This window comes from Tasmannia lanceolata, unplaced genomic scaffold (assembly GCF_043159265.1).
Source record: "Tasmannia lanceolata isolate RefF3 unplaced genomic scaffold, GAP_Taslan_0.1 ptg000018l, whole genome shotgun sequence".
In the NCBI taxonomy this organism is placed as follows: domain Eukaryota; kingdom Viridiplantae; phylum Streptophyta; class Magnoliopsida; order Canellales; family Winteraceae; genus Tasmannia; species Tasmannia lanceolata.
The window spans coordinates 37,997,864-38,019,741 of record NW_027518695.1 but is presented as its reverse complement, the minus strand read 5'-3'; the positions used below and the strand labels follow the sequence as shown (position 1 = coordinate 38,019,741).

Below are 21,878 nucleotides of genomic sequence, written 5' to 3'. Positions count from 1 at the left end.
CTTCAACAGTTTCTTTACCGCCCAACTTCAAAGCTCCTGATTATGACAAATATGACGGAACCGGGTGTCCGCGTAACCACATGAGGTGGTTTATCATTTTGTCCCAGCAGTATGGTCTGAGCCGTGAGCAGATGGCCCAGTTATTCCCGATTTCTTTGATTGGGATCGCAAAGAAGTGGTTTCTAAGGTTAAAGCCCGAGGAGGTGAGAACCCTGGAAGATATTTCGGAGAAACTGATAGAGCAATTCTCAATGGAAGAGGGTATTGAGGTCACGAAGAGAGACCTAAAACAGCTAAAGCAAGGTCCTCAAGAGACCTTCACTTTCTTTATCAGGCGCTGGAGACACAAATCTGCTCAGCTAAGCCAGAAAATGACTGAATCAGAGCAGATAAAGCTGGTTCTGAAGAGTTTGTCTCCCACGTATTTTCATTTTCTTGCTCCTCAGCATTACCCGAGCTTTGACCATTTAATCAAGACGGGTACTCAGACAGAAGATGCCATAACAAAAGGCTTGAGAGCCAAGGTTTCTTCTGAAATCCGAGACGGGAAAAGACCTATGGTCCAGTCCAAAGAAATTCATGCTGTCAGTTATACCAGGCCTGTGGCCAGAGTTGCTGCAGAGACTGCTCCAAGGAGAATTGCATATGACAGAAAGTTTGATCCTCTTCCATATCCGATAATAATGATATTCAAAAGGCTTATGAAAGACAGGAAGATCCGGCTCCCAGATATCAAACCTCCACCCAATCCCTTACCCACATTCTGGAAGACGGATCAGTACTGTGAATATCACAGAGGTCCAGGGCATTTGACTGAGAATTGTTTAGCCTTGAAGCATGCCATCCAAAACATGATTGACAAAAATGAGTTGGCAGTGGAGAGACCAAACGTCACTCAAAACCCACTTCCTAACCATCATGCCATGCCTCCTCCTACTACCAACGCCATCTTTACTGACGAACCTCTGCTTGATCCAGCAAACCTCATTTGTGCCATTACAACAGAAAAAACCTCTGTCATGAAGTTTGATGATAGGGAGCTGGAGGCAGTAGAAAGGAGAGAACGTTATGTGATTTCCTTCGTTGATGACGAAGTTGCTGAGTCATCATCATCCCAGCCTTGTGTATTTCAGACTGACAGTGTCGGAAATGCAAGGGCAGCTCCTTATGTCTTAAGGGCTGAGGACTTTGAAGAAGATGAGTTATTGTTGTTGGATAACCATTGTGACGAGATGCGTCACATGACCCGTGGTGGGCGTGTATTCAAGCCTCAAGAATTGTGTGTTGAAAATCCTGCAGAGGTTGCACGAAATGCTGAAAACCAGAGACAGAATAAGGTCAGTAAGGTCAGCGCCGATGAAGAAGAAGAGAGCTTGTTAAAGCAGTTGAAAAAGACTCAGGCTAATATTTCTGTATGGGGTTTACTCATGGCCTCATCTAAGCACAGAAAATTAGTCCTTCAAGAGCTTAACTCAGCACAAGTCTCTGTAGACACTACTCCTGATGAGCTGGTAAGCTTGGTTGCCATGACAAGAGTGTCTAAGACTTTATCTTTCACTGACGACGATCTGCCTTCTGAGGGCCGAGACCACACCAAATCTCTGAAAATCACAGTAGTTTGCAACAAGAAGAGAGTACCAGAGGTATTGGTTGATAATGGCTCTGCTCTGAATGTATGCCCGTTGAGTACTGCAACAACTCTTGGATTTGGTCCTGCGGATTTCATCCCATCTGAACAGGGTATTCTGGCATACGATGGTACTCGCCGAGATGTGATCGGAACCCTAGTAACTGAGATACAAATCGGAGGAGAAGACTTCGAAATAGAATTCCAGGTTTTGGACATCAAAGCCTCATTTTTGCTGTTACTTGGGCGCCCCTGGTTGCACAAGTTCGGGGTTGTTCCTTCCTCTCTTCACCAAAAGCTGAAATTTCTTCGTAAAAACGGAGTGGTAACCGTAAAGGGAGACCCGGACCTGGAAGTAGGACTGATTACTCAGGACCTGACAATGGAGAAGTCTGAGGATGTTAGTTTAACTGGATTTTCACTAGAGGTGGCTACCATCACCTTTAAAGAAGCTATGAATGAGGAAATTTGTTTCCTGACCAGTACAAACTCGAATGTCGTTCGGATGGTTCGTCGACAGGGATACATGCCAGGTGCAGGGCTGGGGAAATACCATCAGGGTTTGACCGAATTCCCTGAGTTCGAATCCTTCAATGGTCTGTTTGGGCTAGGGTACAAGCCCTCAAAGAAGGAAATTAAAGAAATGAGGTTGCTGATGATGAAATGGGCTGAATGTCGCCGCAGAGGGTTAGAATTACCAATGGCGCCGATTAGTTTGACGATGAACGGCCGGTTTAGGAAAGAAGGTGCTGATGTCCCTTTTTGTGGTTTTGCCGAGACTTGGCTGGATGAGAGTTCAGGGCAAAGGTTGCCAGGCTTTGAAATTTTCTTCGATTTGCAGTTGGAAGACAAGCAGACTGGTCTGCAGATTTCAGAAGTTGAGTCAGAAGCTGATTGGGCAGAGCATGTAGAGTCGAGCCTTCTGAGTTCATTGTTTCTTGAAGATTCACAGACTATTGCTGTGATCGACCAGAGGATTTCAATTTTGAACCCTACCCATTTAATCATCCCGGCAGAAGAACCATTGACCAATTGGACTTTTCAGGTCATACCTCAGGTTACTTTCCTAAACAGTCGTGTCCCTCCAAAAGAGTCAGTTGTCCATAAGTACCCGTCAGTCTTTAAGTTTGATTCAGAGTCTGTTTATTCTAATAATTCTTTTGATGCAGGTAATATAAATGTCGAGTCTCCTGAAGTCGATGATGATTCCTCTTCTTCCAGAGGGATCAAGTCAGATGCTGCCTCTATCGTTGATTCAGATATTATTTCCATACATAGTTCAGAGTCAATTGACATAAATGTCAATATGTTCGTTGAGTCCGTAAATTTGTTTCAAGAGTCTATTGTAAAGCCCGATGTGGGTGATTCATCATTTCATGTACTTGATTCAGCATTCAATGAAATAAAAAATTCTTCTGAGTACATTCCTGTCTCTACTTTTATTTCTACTGTTTCTGCTTCAGAATTTGATAATCTTAATAATAACAATCAAGACTCCCCCTCTGATGAGGATGCCGACGACACTCCTCCTGAAATCAAATACATGATTCAACAGGATGAGAATCGCCGAGCAAAACCACTCGAAGAGGAAATTGAAACCGTGAATATAGGTGACGAAACCTTGATTCAGGAGATTCGAATTGGTAAAACTTTATCTCCTGAAGAACGCAAGGAATTAATCGCCTTACTTAAAGAGTTCAAGGAAGTTTTTGCTTGGTCATATGATGACATGCCAGGGTTAAGTGAAGAAATTGTTCAACATCGCTTACCCTTAATCCCTGGTATTAAGCCAAAGAAGCAAAAGCTCCGAAAACTCAAAACTGAATGGGAGTTGAAAGTTTATGAAGAAGTTAAGAAGCTGTTGGAGGTAAAATTCATTCAAGTAGTTGAATACCCAGAATGGCTTGCAAACATTGTACCGGTGCCCAAAAAGGACGGGAAAGTTCGAATGTGTGTCGATTTTCGAGACCTGAACAAGGCAAGTCCTAAGGATGACTTTCCTCTTCCCAATATTGATCTCCTGGTTGATAATACAGCTGGTCATGCTCTTCTATCCTTTATGGATGGTTTCTCAGGCTACAATCAGATTAAGATGACGCCCGAGGACATGATGAAGACAGCGTTCATTACTCAGTGGGGTACATACTGCTACAGGGTGATGCCGTTTGGTTTGAAAAATGCAGGTGCTACATATCAGAGGGCTGCTACAACTCTTTTACATGATATGATCCATAAAGAGGTCGAGGTATATGTTGATGACATGATTGTGAAAGGCAAGACTCGACCTGAGCACACTGTTGCCCTGAGAAGGTTCTTTGAACGGATCAGGAAGTATCAGCTTCGCCTAAATCCGAGTAAGTGCGTCTTTGGTGTTACATCAGGAAAGCTCTTAGGGTTTATGGTCAGTGAAAGAGGGATTGAAGTAGACCCGCAAAAGATTAAGGCAATTCAAGAAATGCAGCCGCCGAAGACAGAAAGGCAGATCCGAGGTTTCCTTGGCAAAGTTCAGTATCTGAGACGGTTCATATCACATCTGACGATGACGTGTGAACCCATTTTCAAGCTTTTGAAAAAGAATTCCTCGAAGAAGTGGAATGAAGAATGTCAGGAGGCATTTGAAAAGGTTAAGCAGTGTCTATCCTTGCCCCCTGTCCTATCGCCAGTTACACCAGGCCAGCCATTATTGTTGTACTTGTCTATCACAGATACAGCGATGGGTTGCATGCTTGCTCAGCAAGATTCAGAGTCTAAACGGGAGAAGCCCATTTACTACATCAGTAAGAAGATGCTGGAATACGAGTTAAAGTACACAGTTTTGGAAAAGACATGTCTAGCATTAGTTTGGGCTACCCAGCGGCTTAGACATTATTTGCTTTCGAGCAAGATCTTTTTGCTTTCACGGATGGATCCGCTAAAATACTTGTTTGAGAAGCCCGCCCTTACAGGAAGAACCGCAAGATGGTTGTTGTTATTGTCTGAGTTTGACATCACCTATGTCACTCAGAAATCAATTAAAGGGCGTGTCGTTGCTGAACAGTTGGCTGATGCACCCGTTGAAGAGAATGCTTTTCTGAAGGCAGAATTTCCTGACGAAGAGATAATGGATATTGAAGAAGAAGCGTCAAGTACTAAGTGGCTTATGTATTTTGATGGAGCTGTAAACAGTCGAGGACAAGGAGTAGGAGCTGTGCTTATATCCCCTCGGAAAGAGTATATTCCTGTTTCTATCAAGCTACAGTTTGAATGTACGAACAATATGGCCGAGTATGAAGCTTGCATCGCCGGGTTAGAGGCAGCCTTAGCTTTGGAAATTCAAGATATTGATGTGTTTGGGGATTCTATCTTGATCATTTGCCAGATTAATGGGCAATGGAAAACTCGAGAAGATAAATTGATCCCTTATAACACTTATTTGGAATCTTTGGTCAGAAAGTTCAAGAACATTACGTTCACTCACTTGTCAAGGACCAGAAATCATTTTGCTGACGCTTTGGCTACTTTGGCCTCGATGTTAGACATTTCTATATCAATGGAGGTTCAGCCGCTAGTTGTCAGACTTCAGTGGGCCCCTTCGCATGTGAATGCAATAGAGATTTTAGCCAGGTGTCCAGATGGGAAGCCATGGTATATAGATATCAAGAATTTTATTGCTGGTAAAGGGCATCCTCCAGAAGCTTCAAGCAAAGAGAGGAAGACTCTTCAGAAGTTGGTTGCCAACTTCGTTATTTGTGGTGAAGAGCTGTACAGAAGGTCATTTGATGGCATACAGCTTCTCTGTGTTGATGAAGACAAAGCCGCAGAGCTTATTGAGCAGACCCATGAGGGAGTTTGTGGACCTCATATGAATGGCAAGATGTTGTCTAGAAAGATTTTGAGGCTTGGATTCTATTGGCCCACAATGGAAGCAGATTGCTTCGCATTTGTGAAGAAATGCCATAAGTGTCAAATCTATGCAAATCTTATTCATGTTCCTCCTTCGGAGTTGCACTCTATGACTTCTCCATGGCCGTTTTCAGTCTGGGGAATTGATATAATTGGGAAGGTTTATCCGAAATCTTCGAGCGGGCATGAGTATATTCTAGTCGCAATTGATTACTTTACGAAATGGATTGAAGCCGCTTCGTATGCTTCCATAACATCGAACACAGTTGCGAAGTTCATCCGTGCCAACATTATTTGCAGATATGGAGTGCCTCACGAGCTGATTTCAGATAATGGGTCGCATTTCAAGAAAGAGGTGTTACACCTATGTGAAGAATTTAAAATAAGACATCACAAGTCATCTCCTTACAGACCTCAAACAAACGGAGCTGTAGAGGCAGCAAATAAGAATGTTAAAGTCATTATTAGCAAGATGACTGAGACTTATAAGGACTGGTCGAATAAGCTTCCATATGCCTTATGGGCTTATCGGACATCGATCAGATCTTCAACAGGTGTAACTCCATATTCTTTGGTGTACGGAATGGAAGCAGTCCTCCCCGTTGAGGTAAGGATTCCCTCTTTGAGAGTGATGATGGAAGCTGACTTGCCAGAGTCTGATTGGGCCAGAGCCAGACATGATGAGCTGCATATGATAGACGAGAAGAGGTTGAGAGCCTTGTACCATATTCAGGGATATCAGAGGCGAATCGAGAGAGCTTTTAATAAGAAAGTTCGTGTTCGAGATCTGAAGCCTGGAGATCTTGTTTTAAAGTCCTACAGGGCACCGGTATTTGATCCTCGAGGTAAATTCAGGCCAAACTGGTCTGGTCCTTACATCGTTGATGAAGTCTTGCCTGGAAAAGCCGTAAGACTCCTCAATGAAAATGGAGAAAAATTAAATGAACCTACAAACCTGGATCAGTTAAAAAAGTATTATGCTTAAGTACACCAGGAGGCCGTCTTTGATCGACCTGAGCTTTAAGTCAGCAGCCTAAATGTTTTAAACCGTTTTGCAAACCCTTTGGGCCTATAAAACAATTTGTTTCTTTGATGAACCCAAACTAGGGGCATTTTTTTTTATATATATAAAAAAAAAAAGAAAAGAAAAGAAAGTAGTTTGAACTACGTTATGACCTGATCCCTTTTTAAGGGTACGTAGGTAGCCTGATTAATTCGGGTTCGGTCACGTCTTTCACAAAGCCAAATGGGGCGAACTACGCGGATCTGATTCCCATTTCTTCAGGGATACGTAGGAAGTCTGGAGGGTCCAGATTCGGTCCAGTAACATGTAAATACATTAGGGTTTAGCCTTTTTGAACCTAAGCCTACCTGAAAGTCCTTCTGGTGTATTTAGGCCCAGGTTTGTAGAGAAACAGAAAAACAATAAAAAATGATGGAGTCTTAAGACCCGCTAAGCTGAAAACCCGAAAGGGCAGTTTAGGCAAAAATCAAGGCATTGGGCCTGCTGGATGGAAAATCTGCAAGGGCAGACAGTCCAGGCAAAAATTAAGGCACGCGGTCCGCTAAATCGAAAACCCAAAAGAGCGATTTGGTCACGGCAAGACTTCATGAAGGACAGAGCTATCTGAAAGCCAGTTGAACTTCTCTTTTTCTCTTTGGCTCTTCTTTAATGTCTGAATAAGTGCCATCAGAGCTTCTTTGGTTACTCTTTGAGTCAGGAAATTGAAACTAAGTAATCTGAAGGTATAATAACCATGATGGAGATCTTGAAAAGAGGTTGAAACATCTTTAAACATGATATTTTAAAAACAAAAAAAAGGCCCTAAGAGTGGTGGACTTTTAACCATTTTTAAAAATGTTTATCAGTTTCAGAAGCAGATTCAGTCTCTTTTAAAGTCTTGTTTAAAACTCGTCAAAGTCTTTAATCATTGTCTGTCAAAGTTAGTTTGTTGTCGACTCAAAGTCAATTTCCAGAGTCCTGTTTAGTCAGTATTCTTCCCAAAGCCGGGGTGATAAAGACTCAGAAGCTTAGAGAAGCAGAGAATTTGTGGTTCCTGTGGATAATGTAAAGCAGAGCAATGTTCATATGTCGGCAAGCTTTCAGCTCAGTTTCGATATCAGCAGATGGCAAAGATGAAAAAATTTCGGGTGTAACAAGTTTCTGGTGCCTATGAAAAACCTTGTAAACCCAGGTGTTTATCAGAAAAATTTGTTGTAATCTCAAATGTTCAGCCTTTGGCCCATTCCCTTTTTTTTGCTCTCTAATGAATTTTGTCATGGAAGTAATCATACTAGGGGCATCTTTTATGACTTATGTCATAAAAGATGTCAAGTAATCATTGAGATTTGAAATAAATATTTTTATAAAATAGAGACTAAAGAAGTTCGAACACTCTTTATATTGAGCTTCTTAGTCAGGTTATTTTCCTTTGGAGTTGAATTTCTTTGAAAAATCTTTATCCCAGTGGAATCTAGAATTCACTACAGAGATTTTCAAATTTCAGTAAAATGCTTTGCATCTTTTTTTTCACTCCAGAGAATTCGCTCAAAAAAAAAAAAAAAAAAAAAAAAGGTGTTTGACCTTCAAAAATTCTCTCAAGTTACTCGAGTTTTGAAAGATTTTTAATAAAGATAAAACTTAACAGATTCCGTATTCCACGATCTGGTCTTTCTCCGAACCTGTGTTACACAGTTTGTTCTTTTCTTCAATCATTTTGAAAAAATTTTTAGGGGGAATCACCGAACCTGCGTTACACGGTTTGGTCTTTTCTTCGCTCATTTTGAAAGGTTTTAATTGGGGAAAAATCGTTGATTCTGTGTTACACGGATTGGTCTTTTTCCTTCTCCCGGGTATTTAATACCCTGATGATTAGTATTGTAATGTCAAATAGTGACTTACCTAATCATCGTTCCGCAATGTGCAGCTTCCTAACGTGTTAGGAGTCATGTGTATCTGCGAAGAGGTTTGTAGGGGACTGTTTAGCAGAACCTGCGAATTTGGATTTACGTGTAACTGTTTAGCAGAACCATGTAATCCAGAGTGATTCGCTACCTTGAAAGAGAGGAGTTAGAATTACTCGGATAGTTAAACAGATTTATTTTCAGCAATGGTCTGTATAACTATCGTTAGGCTTGAGACTTAGTCTCGCCTTGGGTATTAGAAGTTTGAGTTTAGCTCGAATATTCGAGTACCCTAATAAGTGGTCGAGAAAGTTTTAGACTGATCGACGAGATTTTATTGGAGTTCGAAATTACCAAACCTGCGTTACGCGGTTTGGTCTTTTTTGAAAGATTTTAACAGAGTTTGAAATTACCAAACCTGCGTTACGCGGTTTGGTCTTTTTGAAAGATTTTAACAAAGTTTGAAATTCTCAAACCTGCGTTACGCGGTTTGGTCTTTTTGAAAGATTTTAATAGAGTTTGAAAATACCGAACCTGCGTTACGCGGTTTGGTCTTTTTGAAAGATTTTTAATGGAGAAACTCACTGAACCTGTGTTACACGGTTTGGTCTTTTCTTCGATCATTTTTTTTAAGGAAAATATTTCCGATCCGGCGTTACGCAGATTGGTCTTCGCCCGGATACTTAGTACCCAGATGATTAGTAGTGTAATGTCAAGTAGTGACTTACCTAATCATCGTTCCGCAATGTGCAGCTTCCTAACGTGTTAGGAGTCATGTGTATCTGCGAAGAAGTTTGTAGGGAACTGTTTAGCAGAACCTGCGAATTTGGATTTACGTGGAACTGTTTAGCAGAACCATGTGATCCGGAGTGATTCGCTACCTTGAAAGAGAGGAGTTAGAATTACTCGGATAGTTAAACAGATTTATTTTCAGCAATGATCTGTATAACTATCGTTAGGCTTGAGACTTAGTCTCGCCTTGGGTATTAGAAGTTTGAGTTTAGCTCAAATATTCGAGTACTCCGATGATTAGTAATGTAATGTCAAGTAGTGACTTACCTAATCATCGTTCCACAATGTGCAGCTTCCTAACGTGTTAGGAGTCATGTGTATCTGCGAAGAGGTTTGTAGGGGACTGTTTAGCAGGACCTACGAATTTGGGTTTATGTGGAACTGTTTAGCAGAACCGCGTAACCTAGAGTGATTCGCTACCTTGAAAGAGAGGAGTGAGAATTACTCTGATAGTTAAACAGATTTATTTTCAGCAATGATCTATATATCTATCGCCAGGCCTGAGACTTAGTCTCGCCTCGGGATTAGAAGTTTGAGTTTAGCTCAAATATTCGAACACCCTATAATTGGTCGAGTCTTTGACTGATCGGCATGATTTTAAAAAAATATATATATAAATTTTTTTTTTTTTTTTTTTTTTTTACTCTTTGAGTATTTGGTTTTGCACTTGTTTTGGACGAGTTTTGATTCATTGGTCTTTGGCCTATTTTTGCAGGTTTTCTAAAAAGGAAAAACTCTTTGAGTTTGTGCTTGTCTTAGACAAATTGCAACGTGGTTGATATAAAAAAAAAAAAAAAAAATGAAAGCTCTTTGAGTAATTGGAGTGATTGGTTTGTTTGTTTGGTTTGTGCTCTTTGAGCATTTGATATGTTTACTTTGGCTTAGCCTGATATATAAAAATAAATAAAAATGTTTGTGTTTTTAAAAAAATTGCTCGTTCCTCTTTGTTAACTAGTTTAGATAGTTGAGTCATGAGTATTAGGGAGAGACTATCTCTTTGAGATGTCTTAGTTGCCGAGTTAAGAGTCGGTGAGAGGCTATCTCCTATTGTTGGTAGAGTTTTATCTTTGTGAATATCATTTTAAAACTGAAAACCCAAAAATTTGCTTTGCTTTCGGGTCAGTCAAAATGTGTCGTCTGTTCAGCTTTGCCATTCGCGTGACAAGCACGCTCTGCCAAAGAGGGGCATCTGTAGACACCCCATTTTGACCAGACCCAAGCTTGCGGTGTTCAAGCAAAACCCCATCCAATCACTAAGCTAAGATCTCAAATTACATTGCGAATTAGGGTAGGGTCTCACCAAGGCCCCCGCCAAATTTCATCAAAATCCAAGCCGATTTGTCAAATAAGACGAGCAATGTAGGAAGCATAGTGTAATCTACATAGTGTAATCTAAAAAGGGGGGTGAATCATCTTAAAGGTGGTTGTCCATGGAAAAGGGAGGCATATATATCATTTATTATTATTATTATTATTATCATTTTCGTTTTTTTTTTTTTTTTTTTTTTTTTTTTTTTTTTTTTTTTTTTTTTGATCTGAGATTTTGGGAGTCTCAGATCTAGATCCGAGATTTTAAGAATCTCAGATCTGGATCTGAGATTTTGAGAATCTCAGATCTAGATCTGATATTTTGGGAATCTCAGATCTGGATCTGAGATTTTGGGAAAACTCAGATCTGGATCTGAGATTTTGAGAATCTCAGATCTGGATCTGATATTTTGAGAATCTCAGATCTGGATCTGAGATTTTGGGAGAAAATCTCAGATCTAGATCTGAGATTTTCAACTATAAAAGAAGAGTGTAGAGAGGTGTTTGGGGAGAGAAAAAGAAAAGGAAAAAAGAAAAAAAAGAAGAGGAAAGAAAGAAAAAAAAAGAAGAGAGAAACAGAAAGAAAGAAAAGAGAGAAAAAGAGAGAGAGAGAGAGAGAGAGAGAGAGAAACACAGAGAGAGGGAGAGGGTTTGGAGATTTTCTTCTCCTACCACCATCTTCTACTTCAATCCCATCTCCTCCCTCCACCTTCACTTTCTCCTCCATCGCCGATCATCCCACCGATCTCCGGCAATCGGGTGGACTTCGACAACTCTGGTCGAATCCCAACCATCTTTCCGTCAATAGCACAATTACAGTTCCTTCATTTGGCTCTACTGGAACTCAGGGAATTATCTACATCAGGTATGTCAATACAATGGATGTATATGGATATGTACTTATTTGCAGATATATATGCGCATGTCTACAAATAGATGTATGTGTCTCTGAATGTGTATGTGTGTTTCCTAGGTATAGTGATCCTTAGTTCTGATTTTTTATTTTTATTTTTTTTTTATTTTATTTTTCGACCTCAAATGCTCAAAATTTTCAAAATTAAACATCTCAATCTTGTAGATCTCGTCAAACCGGTCAATTCGACATATGGCAGCCCAAATTTGGCCAAAAGACGAGAGAGTTATGCCCGTTTAAAATTTTCAGTCCATAATGATGTTTTTGTTAAGTGTATTAGAAATTACTGTGTCGTGAAACTTTTGGACTGCTACTGCTTAGAATTGTTCAAAACTGTGAACTGGAAAAGTGTTCGTTATAGTATTTCCTAAAACTTTCTTATTGATCAAATTTTTCCATAAATGCTTTTTAACATGTCAAAAACGACTTGCAAGCTTCAGTTTTTCTAAAAACAATGTCATTTCTGCAACAGCAGCTTGTTGGCCATTTTTAGGCTATTCCAGGTCTGTTTCGCCCGAAGCCATACAAAGAAAAAATGTTATTCAAGAGATTTTCTAATACTTTGTCCTTGTGTGAAGTTTTCCAGAATCAATGTTTTAAGTGTCAAAACGGAGCCCGAACTTTCAGTTAAAACACTAATATGTCCTTTAATTGATGTTTTTGTTGTGTATTAGAAATTACTGTGTCGAGAAACTTTTGGACTGCTACTGCTTAGAATTGTTCAAAACTGTGAACTGGAAAAGTGTTCGTTATAGTATTTCCTAAAACTTCCTTATTGATCAAAGTTTTCCATAAATGCTTTTTAATATGTCAAAAACGACTTGCAAGCTTCAGTTTTTCTGAAAACAATGTCATTTCTACAACAGCAGCTTGTTGGCCATTTTTAGACTACTCCAGGTCTGTTTCGTCCGAAGCCATACAAAGAAAAAATGTTATTCAAGAGATTTTCTAATACTTTGTCCTTGAGTGAATTTTTCCAGAAGCAATGTTTTAAGAGTCAAAACTGAGCCCGAACTTTCAGTTAAAACACTAATATGTCCTTTAATGGCGATGGATCGGAAGAAGCCATTTTCCGACCACTTCTGGCCAGATCCAAACAAAGTGGTCAACTGAGAGAATGTTTCTTATGATGAGATCTACAATTTTGATTAGTAGTATTTTTTATGGTTTTGATGTTTGAGGGGTCCAAAAGTAAGTGCAAAGTTGCATTTTTCACATTATATGTCATAATTGTGCTATTTCTTGAAAATCATGGATAACTTGAGCTCAATTCAATTTTAATAATTGTTTTGGATGTTTGAGCTTGGTAGCAAGTTTTAAATTATATATTGAATCATTCTCATGATTTGTTTGGCATTTTTTACAATTTTTGTTGAAAATTACATGTTGAATGGAGATTTCATTTTTTTTAGATTGTTTTGAGCCTATATAGTTCTAATGCTTGTATTGGGATATGATGAGCATGCTAGCAAGTCAGAAATCACATATTGAATCATTCCCATGATTTGTTTGGCATTTTGACCATTTTTTGAAGAGAATTACATATTGGGTGGAAATTTCACCTTTTCTTTTTTTTAAAAATTGTTTGGAGCCTATATCAATTTTAATGCTTATATTGGGGCGATGAAGGTGCTAGCCCAAGCCCATCCTTAGGGGACTTGCTCAGTCCAAGTAGCATACCCCTCATTTGTATATAGGAGACTTGCCTAGTCTTGCTAGTTTTTTTTCTCTATCCTACCTCTGTGTATAGGAGACTTGCCCAGTCTCTTTCTCTTGCTAAACCTCCTCTTTGTGCGTCGTTTGGTTTTGGGAGAACACCCTACTCGGCTTGGCTTCATACCCCTATCCTATATGGGTATCTGGTTGCACATTTGTTGCACCCTAGGGCTAGGTAGCTGTCCGGCCCGGCTGGGTGTTTTACCTTTGCCAAATATGCGCAGGGTCTCTTATTCTTTTTTACGTCATTTGTGTCTCGGAGACAAGCCTTGTCTCATGTAGACAGTTTCCCCTTTAGGAGGCTTACTTAGCCTCATGTTAGAGTAGCCTCCTCTTTTAGAGTGAGTCTTTGACTCGATAGTGTTATTAGAGAGTCTCTGACTCATTTATTCTCCCTCTTTAGTGTTGTTAGTTCGGAGTTTCTCCTTTAGAGTTGTTGATTACTTCGCTTTGATTAGAGGCTAACTCAGTCTTATTAGAGCTTTGCTTGCTTGGGATCTTGGATCGTTTTTCTCTCTTCTTGGGACGCTATCTTTCTTGTTGTGGTTTGTCTCTTTGAGACGCCAGTTTCTTGTTGTGGATCGTCTCTTTGAGGCGTTAGTTGCTTGTTCGGGGTTTCCCCTTTTGGTTTTAGGGCTTTGCCCTAGTTTGTGGTTGTTCTCGCGTGTTCCCTTTAAGATTGAAAACATTTAAAGGTTTAGAGCATTGGAAAAGCTTTAAAATCCAAAAACATTAGAAATTTAAAACTCAAAAACATTTGAAAACTTTAAAACTATCAAAAACATTTGAAAATATAAAAAAACTAAAAAAAAATAAAATAAATCTAAAGTGTTGAGTGTTTCTTTTATAAGCGTAGTTTGAAAGTTCGTTCCGAACTACGTTGGCTTGATCCCTTTCAACAGGGTACGTAGTGCAGCTCAGGATCCACATCCTAAGTCCAGCCAAACCTTAAAAAATAAACATTTTTAATCTTTAAAAATTACAAAAATATTCAAACCATTTTCAAAAAGATCTTCCTCTAGAGTTAGGAGTATGTCCTAGCTGTTTAGGTTGTGTTCTAGAGTTAAGAGTTTGTCTTGATTGGTATTGATATGGTATGTCTTGTCGTGTGAGTGTCTCTAGAGTTAGGAGGCCTCGAGTCGATCGGTCAGACATCTAGTCGAACCGATGGCTAGATTAGGCATATAGTCAGCCCATAGTTTTCCTTAGGATGCACGGCCTAGTTACACATAGGTTGTAGGAACCACCTGCATTAGCCCAGGGCTAACCTACATTTAGTTAGGGCATATAGGGTGTCCTAAAATTCACAATTTACCGGAATTTAAATAATTGTGTAAGAAACTTTAATAACTAGTCCGGTCTTTTAGATCGAGTCTAGGATAAAGGTCTAGGTGTCTTAGGCATCCTAGCTTAGAATAGGGCATCGAACTACGTGGGCTCCGATTCTTCCCGAGGCCGGGATACGTAGCGCAGCTAGGATGGATGGCCATTCTGGTCCGAGTCCAGTCCTGCATTAGAGTTAGGACTTGTCCTGTCATATATAGCATAGATTTGTATCTCATGTTTTGATGTGTTTTCTTACTTTCTTGTACTGATACTATACCTTTGGTTGTAGCTTGCATGTGTGTGTCCACCAGAAACTTAGACACCCATTAGGCATGTCACTCATAACCTAGCTTTGCTTAGGTGACACATTTTTCATTTCATTTTATGTGTTTATTTCTTCATTCTCAGGAAATGCATGCTTAGGTAGACGATTCCTGAGGATTGTTCCCATTTCACATGATTTTTACCCAACTTCTTTAGAGTTAATGAAAATGGCATAAGAGACCAAGTGCTTGCACTCGGACGAATTGGGGGTGCTCTCAGACCTTCTCCATTCGTAACCAGGCACGAACCCATATATATTTCTGGTTATCCATTGCACAGAGGATTTGATTTTAGGGTTCCATGGCATGTCCATGGATGGCGACTCTGAGTTTATTTTAGGTATGTCTCGATTTTGAACTTCGGTTCCGGATCAAGACATATCTCTTTCTTTTTACATCGCCACTCGTGATATGCTATGAGGGTGGCATCCGTTTTGAGAGTTCCTTGGCAGAGCTCTCATTCACGTGGATGATCCAGAGGATGGTGTAGGGGGCCTGTTCCCTCACCTTCTCATTTCTTCTCTCGGATCGGGGTCCACAACTTGGAATTTTTCATCTCTGTTTCTTTCGTTTTCAACTACACTTCCACACCTTCAAAATGGCATGAATTTGAATCAATTCCGAGTTAAATTGAGTAAGTTATGGTCAATCAATTGCAGGTTGGTCTGTAAACTGCTAGACCAAAGTGCGAGTCTAACTATTTCCACCATAACTCTCAAAATACTTGGTTTTTTTCATCTCCATTTCTTCCGTTTTAAACTACAGTTCGAGTCCTTCGAAATGGAACAAATTTCAATGAATTCCGAGTTGAATTGAGTGAGTTATGGTCATTGACTCGGAGGTATGTCTGTAAACTGCTAGGTGAAAGCGCGAGTCTAACTATGTCCATCATAACTCTTAAATTACTTGGAGTTTTTCATCTCCATTTCCAACTACACTTCGACATCTTCGCAATGCCATGAATTTGATTCAATTCTGAGTTGAATTGAGTGAGTTATGGTAAATCAATCGGAGGTAGGTCTGTAAACTCCTAGACCAAAGTGCGAGTCTAACTATTTCCACCATAACTCTCAAAATACTTGGCTTTTTGCATCTCCGTTTCTTTCGTTATAAACTACACTTCGACTCCTTCGAAATGGAACAAATTTCAATGAAATCCGAGTTGAATTTAGTGACTTATGGTCATCCAATCGGAGGTAGGTCTGTAAACTGCTTGGCGAAAACACGAGTCTAACTATTTCCACCATAACTCTCAAAATACTTGGAGTTTTCATCTCCGTTTCTTATGTTTTCAACTACACTTCGACATCTTCGAAACGGCATGAATTTGACTAAATTCCGAGTTGAATTGACAGAGTTATGGTCAATCAATCGGAGGTAGGTCTGTAAACTGCTACACTAAAGTGCGAGTCTAACTATTTCCATCATAACTCCCGAAATACTTGGCTTTTTTAACCTCCGTTTCTTTCTTTTTAAACTACACTTCTACTCATTCGAAATGGAACAAATTTCAACTAATTCCGGGTTGAATTGAGTGAGTTATGGTCATTCAATCGGAGATAGGTCTGTAAACTGCTAGGCGAAAGGGCGAGTCTAACTATTTCCGTCATAACTCTTAAAATACTTGGAGTTTTTCATCTCCGTTTCTAATGTTTTCAACTACACTTCGACATCTTCGAAATAGCATGAATTTGACTCAATTCCGAGTTGAATTGACTGAGTTATGGTCAATCAACCGGACGTAGGTCTATAAACTGCTAGACCAAAGCGCGAGTCTAACTATTTCCGTCATAACTCTCAAAATACTAGGACTTTTTCATCTCTGTTTCTTCTGTTTTAGACTACACTTCGACTCCTTCGAAATGGAATAAATTTAAATGAATTCCGGGTTGAATTGAGTGAGTTATGGTCATTCAATCGGAGGTAGGTCTGTAAACTGCTAGACCAAAGTGCGAGTGTAACTATTTCCACCATAACTCTCAGAATACTTGCTTTTTTCATCTCCGTTTCTTCCGTTTTAAACTACAGTTCGAGTCCTTCGAAATGGAACAAATTTCAATGAATTCCGAGTTGAATTGAGTGAGTTATGGTCATTGACTCGGAGGTAGGTCTGTAAACTGCTAGGCGAAAGCGCGAGTCTAACTATGTCCATCATAACTCTTAAATTACTTGGAGTTTTTCATCTCCATTTCCAACTACACTTCGACATCTTCGCAATGCCATGAATTTGATTCAATTCTGAGTTGAATTTAGTGAGTTATGGTCAATCAATCGGAGGTAGGTCTGTAAACTACTAGACCAAAGTGCGAGTCTATCTATTTCTACCATAACTCTCAAAATACTTGGCTTTTTGCATCTCCGTTTCTTCTGTTTTAAACTACACTTCGACTCCTTCGAAATGGAACAAATTTCAATGAAATCCGGGTTGAATTGAGTGAGTTATGGTCATTCAATCGGAGGTAGGTCTGTAAACTGCTAGGCGAAAGCAAGAGTCCAACTATTTCCATCATAACTCTTAAAATACTTGGAGTGTTTCATCTCCGTTTCTTCCGTTTTCAACTTCACTTCGACATCTTCGAAATTGCATGAATTTGAATCAATTTCGAGTTGAATTGAGTGAGTTATAGTCAATCAATCGGAGGTATGTCTGTAAACTGCTAGACCAAAGTGCGAGTCTAACAATTTCCACCATAAATCTCAAAATACTTGGTTTTTTTTATCTCCGTTTCTTCTGTTTTAAACTACACTTCGACTCTTTCTAAATGGAACAAAGTTCAATGAATTCCGAGTTGAATTTTAGTGACTTATGTCCATTCAATCGGAGGTAGGTCTGTAAACTGCTAAGCGAAAACGCGAGTCTAACTATTTCCACCATAACTCTCAAAATACTTGGAGTTTTCATCTCCGTTTCTTCCGTTTTCAGCTACACTTTCGACTCCTTCGTAATGGAACGAATTTCAATGAATTCCGAGTTGAATTGAGTGGGTTATGGTCATTCAATCGGAGGTAGGTCAGTAAACTGCTAGGCGAAAGCGCGAGTCTAACTATTTCCATCGTAACTCTTAAAATACTTGGAGTTTTTCATCTCCGTTTCTTATGTTTTCAACTACACTTCGACATCTTCGAAACGGCATGAATTTGACTAAATTCCGAGTTGAATTGACAGAGTTATGGTCAATCAATCGGAGGTAGGTCTGTAAACTGCTACACTAAAGTGCGAGTCTAACTATTTCCATCATAACTCCCGAAATACTTGGCTTTTTTAACCTCCGTTTCTTTCTTTTTAAACTACACTTCTACTCATTCGAAATGGAACAAATTTCAATTAATTCCGGGTTGAATTGAGTGAGTTATGGTCATTCAATCGGAGATAGGTCTGTAAACTGCTAGGCGAAAGGGCGAGTCTAACTATTTCCGTCATAACTCTTAAAATACTTGGAGTTTTTCATCTCCGTTTCTAATGTTTTCAACTACACTTCGACATCTTCGAAATGGCATGAATTTGACTCAATTCCGAGTTGAATTGACTGAGTTATGGTCAATCAACCGGACGTAGGTCTCTAAACTGCTAGACCAAAGCGCGAGTCTAACTATTTCCGTCATAACTCTCAAAATACTAGGACTTTTTCATCTCTGTTTCTTCCGTTTTAGATTACACTTCGACTCCTTCGAAATGGAATAAATTTCAATGAATTCCGGATTGAATTGAGTGAGTAATGGTCATTCAATCGGTGGTATGTCTGCAAACTGCTAGACCAAAGCGCGAATCTAACTATTTCCATCATAACTCTCAAAATACAAGTAGTTTTTCATCTCCGTTTTTTCTGTTTTAAACTACACTTCGACTCTTTCGAAATGCAACAAATTTCATTGAATTACATGTTCAATTGAGTGAGTTGTGGTCATTAAATCGGAGGTAGGTCTGTAAACTGCTAGGCGAAAGCGCGAGTCTAACTATTTCTATCATAACTCTTAAAATACTTGGAGTTTTTCGTCTCTGTTTCTTTCGTTTTCAGCTACTCTTCGACATCTTCCAAATGGCATGGATTTGAATAAATTCCGAGTCGAATTGAGTGACTTATGGTGAATGAATCGGAAGCAGGTCTGTAAACTGCTAGACCAAACCGCGAGTTTAACTATTTCCATCATAACTCTTAAGATACTTGGAATTTTTCATCTCTGTTTCTTTCGTTTTCAACTACACTTCCACACCTTCAAAATGGCATGAATTTGAATCAATTCCGAGTTAAATTGAGTAAGTTATGGTCAATCAATTGCAGGTTGGTCTGTAAACTGCTAGACCAAAGTGCGAGTCTAACTATTTCCACCATAACTCTCAAAATACTTGGCTTTTTGCTTCTCCGTTTCTTCCGTTATAAACTACACTTCGACTCCTTCGAAATGGAACAAATTTCAATGAAATCCGAGTTGAATTTAGTGACTTATGGTCATTCAATCGGAGGTAGGTCTGTAAACTGCTAGGCGAAAACACGAGTCTAACTATTTCCACCATAACTCTCAAAATACTTGGAGTTTTCATCTCCGTTTCTTCCGTTTTCAGCTACACTTTCGACTCCTTCGTAATGGAACGAATTTCAATGAATTCCGAGTTGAATTGAGTGGGTTATGGTCATTCAATCGGAGGTAGGTCAGTAAACTGGTAGGCGAAAGCGCGAGTCTAACTATTTCCATCGTAACTCTTAAAATACTTGGAGTTTGTCATCTCCGTTTCTTATGTTTTCAACTACACTTCGACATCTTCGAAACAACATGAATTTGACTAAATTCCGAGTTGAATTGAGTGAGTTATGGTCATTGACTCGGAGGTATGTCTGTAAACTGCTAGGTGAAAGCGCGAGTCTAACTATGTCCATCATAACTCTTAAATTACTTGGAGTTTTTCATCTCCATTTCCAACTACACTTCGACATCTTCGCAATGCCATGAATTTGATTCAATTCTGAGTTGAATTGAGTGAGTTATGGTCAATCAATCGGAGGTAGGTCTGTAAACTCCTAGACCAAAGTGCGAGTCTAACTATTTCCACCATAACTCTCAAAATACTTGGCTTTTTGCATCTCCGTTTCTTTCGTTATAAACTACACTTCGACTCCTTCGAAATGGAACAAATTTCAATGAAATCCGAGTTGAATTTAGTGACTTATGGTCATCCAATCGGAGGTAGGTCTGTAAACTGCTAGGCGAAAACACGAGTCTAACTATTTCCACCATAACTCTCAAAATACTTGGAGTTTTCATCTCCGTTTCTTCCATTTTCAGCTACACTTTCGACTCCTTCGTAATGGAACGAATTTCAATGAATTCCGAGTTGAATTGAGTGGGTTATGGTCATTCAATCGGAGGTAGGATTGTAAACTGCTAGGCGAAAGCGCGAGTCTAACTATTTCCATCGTAACTCTTAAAATACTTGGAGTTTTTCATCTCCGTTTCTTATGTTTTCAACTACACTTCGACATCTTCGAAACGGCATGAATTTGACTAAATTCCGAGTTGAATTGACAGAGTTATGGTCAATCAATCGGAGGTAGGTCTGTAAACTGCTACACTAAAGTGCGAGTCTAACTATTTCCATCATAAGTCCCGAAATACTTGGCTTTTTTAACCTCCGTTTCTTTCTTTTTAAACTACACTTCTACTCATTCGAAATGGAATAAATTTCAACTAATTCCGGGTTGAATTGAGTGAGTTATGGTCATTCAATCGGAGATAGGTCTGTAAACTGCTAGGCGAAAGGGCGAGTCTAACTATTTCCGTAATAACTCTTAAAATACTTGGAGTTTTTCATCTCCGTTTCTAATGTTTTCAACTACACTTCGACATCTTCGAAATAGCATGAATTTGACTCAATTCCGAGTTGAATTGACTGAGTTATGGTCAATCAACCGGACGTAGGTCTATAAACTGCTAGACCAAAGCGCGAGTCTAACTATTTCCGTCATAACTCTCAAAATACTAGGACTTTTTCATCTCTGTTTCTTCTGTTTTAGACTACACTTCGACTCCTTCGAAATGGAATAAATTTAAATGAATTCCGGGTTGAATTGAGTGAGTTATGGTCATTCAATCGGAGGTAGGTCTGTAAACTGCTAGACCAAAGTGCGAGTGTAACTATTTCCACCATAACTCTCAGAATACTTGCTTTTTTCATCTCCGTTTCTTCCGTTTTAAACTACAGTTCGAGTCCTTCGAAATGGAACAAATTTTAATGAATTCCGAGTTGAATTGAGTGAGTTATGGTCATTGACTCGGAGGTAGGTCTGTAAACTGCTAGGCGAAAGCGCGAGTCTAACTATGTCCATCATAACTCTTAAATTACTTGGAGTTTTTCATCTCCATTTCCAACTACACTTCGACATCTTCGCAATGCCATGAATTTGATTCAATTCTGAGTTGAATTGAGTGAGTTATGGTCAATCAATCGGAGGTAGGTCTGTAAACTACTAGACCAAAGTGCGAGTCTAACTATTTCTACCATAACTCTCAAAATACTTGGCTTTTTGCATCTCCGTTTCTTCTGTTTTAAACTACACTTCGACTCCTTCGAAATGGAACAAATTTCAATGAAATCCGGGTTGAATTGAGTGAGTTATGGTCATTCAATCGGAGGTAGGTCTGTAAACTGCTAGGCGAAAGCAAGAGTCCAACTATTTCCATCATAACTCTTAAAATACTTGGAGTGTTTCATCTCCGTTTCTTCCGTTTTCAACTTCACTTCGACATCTTCGAAATTGCATGAATTTGAATCAATTTCGAGTTGAATTGAGTGAGTTATAGTCAATCAATCGGAGGTATGTCTGTAAACTGCTAGACCAAAGTGCGAGTCTAACAATTTCCACCATAAATCTCAAAATACTTGGTTTTTTTTATCTCCGTTTCTTCTGTTTTAAACTACACTTCGACTCTTTCTAAATGGAACAAAGTTCAATGAATTCCGAGTTGAATTTTAGTGACTTATGGTCATTCAATCGGAGGTAGGTCTGTAAACTGCTAAGCGAAAACGCGAGTCTAACTATTTCCACCATAACTCTCAAAATACTTGGAGTTTTCATCTCCGTTTCTTCCGTTT

The 21,878-nt window shown here is 39.3% G+C and overlaps 1 protein-coding gene across 1 annotated transcript; it reads left to right on the top strand.

Moving 5' to 3' along the window:
* The first annotated feature begins 371 nt into the window (after window positions 1–371).
* LOC143850323 (uncharacterized) lies at window positions 372–3,118 on the top strand. The gene is made up of 2 exons (XM_077359582.1): window positions 372–2,684; window positions 2,797–3,118. The coding sequence occupies exons 1-2, from the start codon at window positions 372–374 to the stop codon at window positions 2,803–2,805; spliced, it is 2,322 nt and encodes a 773-aa protein (XP_077215697.1). The 3' UTR covers window positions 2,806–3,118.
* The last annotated feature ends 18,760 nt before the right edge of the window (window positions 3,119–21,878 follow it).